Genomic DNA, 9,400 nt, shown 5'->3' with positions numbered 1-9,400 from the left:
ATAAAAATTTTCTAGTCGACGTTTAAGTACGCGAATTTATCGAACTATTTGAAATCACGCGCGTTGTCGTAAATATACCGTCTAGAGTGATGTTCTTTTTGGAATATACCACCACAGGCAATACAGCGTATATCTTAGAAATGTTGCCTTGGCCGATAATTAGAAGAGTTATTTAGGAAGTTATTCCTTGCGCAATTACTAAATAATTGTTTACTCAATATCAATCACATAGTTAATTGATATAACAAAAAAAAAAAATGATAAAAATTTAAAAATCGATAACCATATCGAGATTTCTTCTCAGCCAACACACAAATCAGCTGTTTATCGCTTAACCTCAAATTGGCTTGCTCTTATTTGTTGTCGCGCTCCTTTTGCAGCTGGCGTTTTATTTATAAACCAACTATTATGACCAACAACGAAGCAGAAGCAGCCGGCTCTAGCCGTGCCAGCGGCGGTGCCGCAGGAGGTAGCGCATCCACATCCTCAGCAGCCAAAATCGAGATCACTGAAAAAGTGCGCGTCCTTTGCTTGCACGGCTACCGGCAAGATGGTAAATTAAATGATTTCCTAATTGAATATTAACTAATACAATTAAAATTGCAGCGGACTCGTTTAAAAATAAGCTTGGCTCATTTCGCAAGTTTGCCGGCAAATACGCAGACTTTGTGTTCATCTCAGCGCCACATGTGGCAGCCCCTCTCGAACCCAATGCTGCGCCTGTTGAGGAGCAGCGTAGTTGGTGGGCCAATAAAGATGATGGCACGTTTAAGGGCACCAACAAGAGTGGACCCGCCATTGGCTTCCAGGACAGTCTGCATGTGGTGGAGCAGGCGTGGAAAACACAAGGTCCATTCCAAGGACTCTTGGGTTTTTCACAGGGCGCTTGCTTTGTGGGCTTAATCTGTGGACTAGCCAAGAAGAAGCGTAGGTGACAATAGTACCACAATTGAACAGATTTCTTATAACAACTACTTTCATTTTAGTGACCTCCATTCGACCTGAGTTCGCGGTGCTTAGCTCGGGTTTCATATCGGGTAGTCTGGTGCACATGAGCGCATATGAGGAGCGCATCACAATTCCAACCCTGCATATCTATGGCTTAACAGATGAGATTATACCGAAGGACATGAGTGAAGCGCTGGCCGCGCAATTCAAGAATGTCGAGGTACTGGAGCACGATGGTGGACATTACTTTCCAGCGAAGGCGCAACAGAAGCAAACGTACATCAATTTCTTTCAAGATCGCCTGCAAGAGTACCTGGAGCATCTAGAGCTGCAGCAGAGCAGCAATGCATCGTTTATCGACTCTGCGGAAGAGGATGATGGCGGTGTCACGGATGCCAATGATGCTGAAGTGGCTGCGGTGACAGCAGCCGCAGGATCCGGAATGGATGACAGTGATTAATTGGTAGACTATGGTAGTTGTTCTTTTTCGTTTTTAATAATAATTAAATCTTATTATTACAATAATAATAATAATCATAATTTGATTATAAATTATAATAAATTTAAATCCCAATATTTTAAATATTCACCGCGTTTTTTTCTTTTTTGGTTTTTAGTATCAATTACAAATTGTTTGCTATTGTTTGTTGTTAGAAGCTATTTTGAAGTGTAACTTTTTTCCATACAGAACTTTTCCATTTTTTTTGACTTAAACAAATTCGTAGAAATTTTATAATAAAAAAATAAACAACCAAAAATAAAGAAGATGATAAATCCTATTCCAATTTACAAAAATTTGTTTGCATTATGTTAATTAATTAAATTGTTCCTTGCTATATAATCAACGAAAAAAATGCATAGATATTTTTTGTTAGCTTTTCATGATGTTTGCTTTTATGTTTCTCTTGTGTTTGTAGTTGTTTGATGTTTGTTTGTTGATGTTTTTTTGACCAGGCAGAGTAGAAACATGTTTTGCAGCGTTTTTGACTTTGTTGTTTTTAGGGGAAAAAACAAGCGAGCGTTACGATAGTAAAAATTTGACTCTTTCAACATTTTAATTTTTGTCTCTCGCATGCAGCAGTTGATTGATTGATTGAATTGTTTGCTGTTGCTGTTGATCTTGTTTGTTGAATGTTTCGCTTTTGATAGTTTTGTTTATGCGACTTGTTCTTGTCCATTTGAGGCCTCTTGGTTCTTCATCACTTCTGGTAAGTCCGGCGGTGCTGAGTATGGTGTGATATCAAGCGTCTCAAAATCACCCATTTCATTCCTGCAAGCAAACAAGAAAAAAGGGTTCATCAGTGAAATGTCAACTCAATAGCAAGTTTACGACACGTGCAGCGATATCAGCAAACATGCACGCACACATACACACACAAACTGTACTTTTTATGTGTACGTGTGTGTGTGTGCATGTAAAGCAACAGCTGTGTTATCAGCGTGACTCAAAAAGTGCGGCTTTCATAACATCACAAATGTATTTCGTGGAAATGCGATGAATTGCAGGAGCTCTTACGGACTTTTGAAACTTAAACGAAGTTTCCACAGTCACATTATCCGCAGATCAAATACATTTGGGATGCCTAGAAGTGCTCACTTTCTCTAGTATCGCTCCTCATTCTCTCTCTCTCACCTGCACATTAAACCCAATTGCGCTGGAGCTTGCGCCTTTGCCGTGGATACCGTAACGCCGTAATCCTGCAGCGTATTATCATCCTCCATGATGTCATTGTCCTGATTATATAATCGCTGATCGCCTGGTGGCACTTTCAAGATGCCTATAATAGCGTTGGATGGTCATAAAATTACTTAATAATCAACAAATTGTTTGCTATAAATAGGAATAACACACGCACACACATACATTTAAAAGCAGTCAGACCAAATGAAGCACACTCACGCACACACACTCACACTTACCTTCGATCATGCGTTTAAGTTCAACAACTGATGTGTTTTCCTTGGCATCCGTAAAAATGGTTGTTTTCTGCCTTCTGATCATTAGAAACACATCCTGCAAGCGATTAAATGCGAATTAGTTCGTGTTATTGACAAGGTTTCGGTCAAAGTTCAGCGCATTGTTTTTGCTTATTCACACACGCGTTCCATAAGTGTGTTTGTTTGTTTGTGTGTGTGCCGAATGACGTGCAATTTGAACAGCAGCAACAACAACAGCGTCCTGAATTCTTGAGACCGGCTCGCGAAATTTGTACGTGTATCTTCTGTTGCTCTTACCATGTTTGCTAGTTTATTTTGTTGCTTGACTTTTGTTTACTACTTGGAGGGCGGGGAAGTTGCCACAATGCCGTTGCTTGATGTTGTTATTGTCGTTGCCACCTTCGTTGGCGTTTGGGCGGGGTGTAGAATGGGTTGAGAGTGCTCTGCTTCCTTTGGCGGTCGTCGTAGTAGAAATTTTGTAGTTCGATCGTTTCTCCTCCGCTTGCTTACACCACACCAACAATAAACCAGGGAACACGCTGCGCTTTGCAATAATAGTTGTGTACCGTTGTTGTTAACTTAATGCAGGCAACGTTTCGCTATGGGTTTGTGTGTACAATAGCCTCACAATTTGCTTGCACTTGTAAGTTTTCGTTGATTTTACAAAATTTTAGTGTAAAATTTTTTTTGTGGCGAAGCAAGACCGAATGCCAGCCCTGCCAACTTGATAGCATATGCAAATGTTGGCAGCATTTGTGAGTTTTTGTGACGTCACGCACCTATTATGTTAGTTAACATTTGTGTCGCTGTTAAGAGACAAGTTCTAGAAAATATACATATTGTGTCATTTTAAGAGGCTGATGTTTTTATAGCATATGTTATATTCATAATATTATTAAATAACGTTCAATGTTTAACAATACCAAATCACACAGAGAGACCATTAATTGCACAAATATTATTTTTGGTATAAGCACGTGGACGAAAAATATAAATTTAGGCTTTTAAAGTATGAGTTTCATCTAAAAGAAAAGAAATTCAATGATAAATGAATTTGCAACATAGTTGCCTGCAGAAAAGAAATCAATTTTGACCGCTGTTTTAAGGAACAATTTCAACATCGATATGTTATCGGTGTTGCCCCACCACTAGTCACTTTTTTACCTCGACTGATATCTGCTGCCACGAAATGGTTTTGCTGGACAATTCAAATGTAAATAAATAAAGAAAAAACTAATTACATTTAATAATAAAAAATTCATTTCAGTTTATACTGCGCTTAGAGAAGATTGCGAACGATGCAAAGAAGGATTCGTCCTTTACCATCACATTCAAGCGCTGTAAGTAAAATTGTATTGAGAATGCGACATGCGACTTTTAGTAATTCCAAAAAATGCGTTTTCATTCACTACTTAGACGATGGACATGATCGTCCGGTGCCACGTCCCGGCAAGAAACCGCTGCCTAAGCCATCAACCTACATGTGTCTGATGCGAGCACAGTCCAAGTCAAAAAAGGTAAATTTATACTAGTAAAATACATATATGACAGGAAAACTGATTAAATCTTTTCAGATTTCGACTATCGTAAGTCAGGAGGATGTGCCCACAATTATGGCAATGTACTCGCAGTTTATGAAGAGCAAAATGGATGGTCTGAAGCGCGTGAAGAAAGTCAAAAGCAAGGCTAAGGCTACAAAAGCCTAAAACCAGAATTGTTAATCTTAGTTAAAGCTTTTTTTAGTTACAAACAAATACGCTGTAAATTAAACTTTTTACTATAACATTTTAATAATGTCTTATGCTCATTAAGTATTGAGATACAACGCTTTGCGAGCACACAAATCCAGCATATATCTCGGCAGCTTATTTTGCCTTAAGCCATGCAAGTGTTTAGGTCTAATTAGTTGAATGAGAACATATAAATGCTCTCTTTGTTGCTCGGCCTCATTTCCATCTGTTATAAAGCATAAATCGTCTATATACATGACATCGATGCCACTTCCCAGCGCTTGATGAAAATTCGCACCAGCCTTTGGTATAAAATCCAAATATCCAGTCAATTTGTCAACTATTAGCACTCTAACATGATCATCTGCAAATTGAAAATTAAATAAAATTTACTGATTTTTCCCTAAATATGTACTCACTTTGAAGATAATATAATTGTGTATTTTGTGACGCTGGAATCAACGTTAAAATGTTCTTGATTTTTCTGTATTCAATTTGTATTGGTTCATATGGTTTAAGTACTATGTATTTGTAAGTTTTCGTCGATCCCATGCTCTGAAAACGAGCAATATCTTCAGAAGTTCCATAAACTTGCCCACACCAATCATTAGGAACTACATGTTCCTGGAATGCGGCCGATGTCAGTAGTAGTGGTCCACTGTGCTTCATTTTAGGAGAAAACATATAAATTTGTAATTTACATCAATTAATTATATTGGCATACTTGTTCGAAACGTCCGTATCTTTTATTGGGATCCAATATCAAAGGCTGACCAATATCATTCAAAAACATATTGCTCCAAAACATAACAATAAACAAGGAGACGCATCAGTGTGACCGCAAATTAAAATGCAAATAGGTCATAAAATATACCACGATCTCAGCGAAGAAGCTAAAATTACTAACCATGAAAAAAATAAGTTATCTGGTATTTTTGATACTATATAGTTTATTTTATAGGTAAGTGTATGTATGTCGCCAACAAATATACCTATGGGTACAAATATTTTGTTTTACATATACAAAATATTTGAACGATACACAAAATTGGAACGATAATAACGTTTTACATTGGAGTTATTTTGTTGGATATGGATAAAGGGTATCTGGCAGTCGAACGTACTCGCTTGTAAGTTACAAGTTCGTCACTTGATCGAATTTAGATAAAGTCAGTTCCATTAGAATTCCAAAAATGTCATTTTGGTAAACGCATTATTGAAATTTATGATTACAAATAAAGATAATGTAAGGTAAGTACGCTAACATATTCATATAAATAGGTAAGAATGACTGACATTAAGCAGTGCTTAAAGGGAACTCAAAATGGTAAGATTTGTAGAATTCTAATTTGCAAAATTATAAAAGCTATCGAAACGTATTTAGCCTTTTAGGTGTCTTATGGTTCTTGTAATTTGTCATGCAGTGACTGCAGACATGTCCAAAGAGTTTGCAAGTAACGCAAGGCAAATACTTCCTACATTATGCAACCTTGACCCGCGCTTGCCAATATGTTTAACTCTAACAACAACACAAACTTCTACTGTAACGACTACTGAATCTACAACACCAACAACTACAGAATCTACAACACCAAGTTCTACTGTAACAACTACTGAATCTACAACTCCAACGTCTACCGAATCCACAACACCAACAACTACTGAATCAACTACTGAATCCACAACACCAACAACTACAGAATCTACAACACCAAGTTCTACTGTAACAACTACTGAATCTACAACACAAACCACTACTGAATCAACTACGGAATCTAAAACACCAACAACTACAGAATCTACCACACAAAGCTCTACTGTAACAACTACTGAATCTACAACTCCAACGTCTACCGAATCAACTACAGAATCTACCACACCAACCACATCTGAATCAACTACAGAATCAACAACACCAACAACTACAGAATCTACAACACCAAGTTCTACTGGAACAACTACTGAATCTACAACTCCAACGCCTACCGAATCAACTACAGAATCTACAACACCAACCACTACTGAATCAACTACAGAATCTACAACACCAAGTTCTACTGTAACAACTACTGAATCTACAACTCCAACGTCTACCGAATCAACTACAGAATCTACAACACCAACCACTACTGAATCAACTACAGAATCTACAACACCAACAACTACAGAATCTACCACACAAAGCTCTACTGTAACAACTACTGAATCTACAACTCCAACGTCTACCGAATCAACTACAGAATCTACCACACCAACCACATCTGAATCAACTACAGAATCAACAACACCAACAACTACAGAATCTACAACACCAAGTTCTACTGGAACAACTACTGAATCTACAACTCCAACGTCTACCGAATCAACTACAGAATCTACAACACCAACCACTACTGAATCAACTACAGAATCTACAACACCAACAACTACAGAATCTACCACACAAAGCTCTACTGTAACAACTACTGAATCTACAACTCCAACGTCTACCGAATCAACTACAGAATCTACAACACCAACCACTACTGAATCAACTACAGAATCCACAACACCAACAACTACAGAATCTACAACACCAAGTTCTACTGTAACAACTACTGAATCTACAACTCCAACGTCTACCGAAACAACTACAGAATCTACAACACCAACCACTACTGAATCAACTACTGAATCCACAACACCAACAACTACAGAATCTACCACACAAAGCTCTACTGCAATAACTACTGAATCTACAACTCCAACGTCTACCGAATCCACAACACCAGCAACTACTGAATCAACTACTGAATCCACAACACAATCAACTACAGAATCTACCACACAAAGCTCTACTGTAACAACTACTGAATCTACAACTCCAACGTCTACCGAATCAACTACAGAATCTACAACACCAACCACTACTGAATCAACTACAGAATCTACAACACCAACCACTACTGAATCAACTACAGAATCCACAACACCAACAACTACAGAATCAACCACATCAATTTCTACTGTAACAACTACAGAATCCACAACACCAACAACTACAGAATCTACAACAACAAGTTCTACTGTAACAACTACTGAATCTACAACTCCAACGTCTACCGAATCCACAACACCAACAACTACTGAATCAACTACTGAATCCACAACACCAACAACTACAGAATCTACCACACAAAGCTCTACTGTAACAACTACTGAATCTACAACTCCAACGTCTACCGAATCAACTACAGAATCTACCACACCAACCACATCTGAATCAACTACAGAATCAACAACACCAACAACTACAGAATCTACAACACCAAGTTCTACTGGAACAACTACTGAATCTACAACTCCAACGTCTACCGAATCAACTACAGAATCTACAACTCCAACGTCTACCGAATCAACTACAGAATCTACAACACCAAGTTCTACTGTAACAACTACTGAATCTACAACTCCAACGTCTACCGAATCAACTACAGAATCTACAACACCAACCACTACTGAATCAACTACACAAAGCTCTACTGTAACAACTACTGAATCTACAACTCCAACGTCTACCGAATCAACTACAGAATCTACGACACCAACCACTACTGAATCAACTACAGAATCTACAACACCAACAACTACAGAATCCACAACACCAAGTTCTACTGTAACAACTACTGAATCTACAACCCAACGTCTACCGAATCAACTACAGAATCTACAACACCAACCACTACTGAATCAACTACAGAATCTACAACACCAACAACTACAGAATCTACCACACAAAGCTCTACTGTAACAACTACTGAATCTACAACTCCAACGTCTACCGAATCAACTACAGAATCTACGACACCAACCACTACTGAATCAACTACAGAATCTACAACACCAACAACTACAGAATCCACAACACCAAGTTCTACTGTAACATCTACTGAATCTACAACTCCAACGTCTACCGAATCAACTACAGAATCTACAACACCAACCACTACTGAATCAACTACAGAATCTACAACACCAACAACTACTGAATCTACAACTCCAACGTCTACCGAAACAACTACAGAATCTACAACACCAATCACTACTGAATCAACTACAGAATCTACAACACCAACAACTACAGAATCTACCACACAAAGCTCTACTGTAACAACTACTGAATCTACAACTCCAACGTCTACCGAATCAACTATAGAATCTACAATACCAACCACTACTGAATCAACTACAGAATCTACAACACCAACAACTACAGAATCTACAACACCAAGTTCTACTGTAACAACTACTGAATCTACAACTCCAACGTCTACCGAATCAACTACAGAATCTACAACACCAACAACTACTGAATCAACTACTGAATCCACAACACCAACAACTACAGAATCTACCACACAAAGCTCTACTGTAACAACTACCGAATCTACAACTCCAACGTCTACCGAATCAACTACAGAATCTACAACACCAACCACTACTGAATCAACTACAGAATCCACAACACCAACAACTACAGAATCTACAACACCAAGTTCTACTGTAACAACTACTGAATCTACAACTCCAACGTCTACCGAATCAACTACAGAATCTACGACACCAACCACTACTGAATCAACTACAGAATCTACAACACCAACAACTACAGAATCTACCACACAAAGCTCTACTGTAACAACTACTGAATCTACAACCCAACGTCTACCGAATCAACTACAGAATCTACAACACCAACCACTACTGAATCAACTACTGAATCCACAACACCAACAACTACAGAA

The 9,400-nt window shown here is 38.2% G+C and overlaps 4 protein-coding genes across 4 annotated transcripts; 2 read left to right on the top strand and 2 right to left on the bottom strand.

Annotated features, from left to right (window-relative positions):
• Positions 1 to 314: 314 nt before the first annotated feature.
• Positions 315 to 1,528, top strand: LOC132785359 (esterase GA18864). The gene is made up of 3 exons (XM_060791425.1): positions 315 to 553; positions 607 to 927; positions 987 to 1,528. Exons 1-3 carry the CDS (start codon positions 409 to 411, stop codon positions 1,406 to 1,408), a joined length of 888 nt encoding a protein of 295 aa, XP_060647408.1. The 5' UTR covers positions 315 to 408; the 3' UTR covers positions 1,409 to 1,528.
• LOC132785361 (elongin-B) lies at positions 1,525 to 3,624 on the bottom strand. Its single transcript, XM_060791427.1, has 4 exons — positions 3,184 to 3,624; positions 2,869 to 2,962; positions 2,582 to 2,726; positions 1,525 to 2,218 (listed from the first exon to the last, which is right to left on the bottom strand). The coding sequence occupies exons 1-4, from the start codon at positions 3,184 to 3,186 to the stop codon at positions 2,104 to 2,106; spliced, it is 357 nt and encodes a 118-aa protein (XP_060647410.1). The 5' UTR covers positions 3,187 to 3,624; the 3' UTR covers positions 1,525 to 2,103.
• Positions 3,625 to 3,963: 339 nt separating this feature from the next.
• On the top strand, positions 3,964 to 4,680 carry LOC132785362 (signal recognition particle 14 kDa protein). Its single transcript, XM_060791429.1, has 4 exons — positions 3,964 to 4,099; positions 4,154 to 4,226; positions 4,303 to 4,403; positions 4,461 to 4,680. Exons 1-4 carry the CDS (start codon positions 4,076 to 4,078, stop codon positions 4,590 to 4,592), a joined length of 330 nt encoding a protein of 109 aa, XP_060647412.1. The 5' UTR covers positions 3,964 to 4,075; the 3' UTR covers positions 4,593 to 4,680.
• Positions 4,652 to 5,451, bottom strand: LOC132785360 (uncharacterized). Its single transcript, XM_060791426.1, has 3 exons — positions 5,341 to 5,451; positions 5,036 to 5,279; positions 4,652 to 4,980 (listed from the first exon to the last, which is right to left on the bottom strand). The coding sequence occupies exons 1-3, from the start codon at positions 5,422 to 5,424 to the stop codon at positions 4,694 to 4,696; spliced, it is 615 nt and encodes a 204-aa protein (XP_060647409.1). The 5' UTR covers positions 5,425 to 5,451; the 3' UTR covers positions 4,652 to 4,693.
• Positions 5,452 to 9,400: the final 3,949 nt, after the last annotated feature.

Source organism: Drosophila nasuta, chromosome 2R (assembly GCF_023558535.2).
Source record: "Drosophila nasuta strain 15112-1781.00 chromosome 2R, ASM2355853v1, whole genome shotgun sequence".
NCBI lineage: Eukaryota > Metazoa > Arthropoda > Insecta > Diptera > Drosophilidae > Drosophila > Drosophila nasuta.
This window is presented reverse-complemented; position numbering and strand designations above follow the sequence as displayed.

Coding starts and splice junctions, on each gene's coding strand:
- LOC132785362 (XM_060791429.1), top strand. CDS start 4,076: ATGGTTTTGCTGGACAATTCAAAT. Junction 4,100..4,153: donor TTTTGCTGGACAATTCAAAT/GTAAATAAATAA, acceptor AATTCATTTCAG/TTTATACTGCGCTTAGAGAA. Junction 4,227..4,302: donor TACCATCACATTCAAGCGCT/GTAAGTAAAATT, acceptor TTCACTACTTAG/ACGATGGACATGATCGTCCG.
- LOC132785359 (XM_060791425.1), top strand. CDS start 409: ATGACCAACAACGAAGCAGAAGCAGCCGGCTCTAGCCGTGCCAGCGGC. Junction 554..606: donor GCACGGCTACCGGCAAGATG/GTAAATTAAATG, acceptor TTAAAATTGCAG/CGGACTCGTTTAAAAATAAG. Junction 928..986: donor TGGACTAGCCAAGAAGAAGC/GTAGGTGACAAT, acceptor CTTTCATTTTAG/TGACCTCCATTCGACCTGAG.
- LOC132785361 (XM_060791427.1), bottom strand. Junction 2,727..2,868: donor ACTTAAACGCATGATCGAAG/GTAAGTGTGAGT, acceptor ACGCTATTATAG/GCATCTTGAAAGTGCCACCA. Junction 2,219..2,581: donor CAATTGGGTTTAATGTGCAG/GTGAGAGAGAGA, acceptor GTTTGCTTGCAG/GAATGAAATGGGTGATTTTG.
- LOC132785360 (XM_060791426.1), bottom strand. CDS start 5,424: ATGTTTTGGAGCAATATGTTTTTGAATGATATTGGTCAGCCTTTGATA. Junction 5,280..5,340: donor GATACGGACGTTTCGAACAA/GTATGCCAATAT, acceptor CCTAAAATGAAG/CACAGTGGACCACTACTACT. Junction 4,981..5,035: donor ACAATTATATTATCTTCAAA/GTGAGTACATAT, acceptor TTCAATTTGCAG/ATGATCATGTTAGAGTGCTA.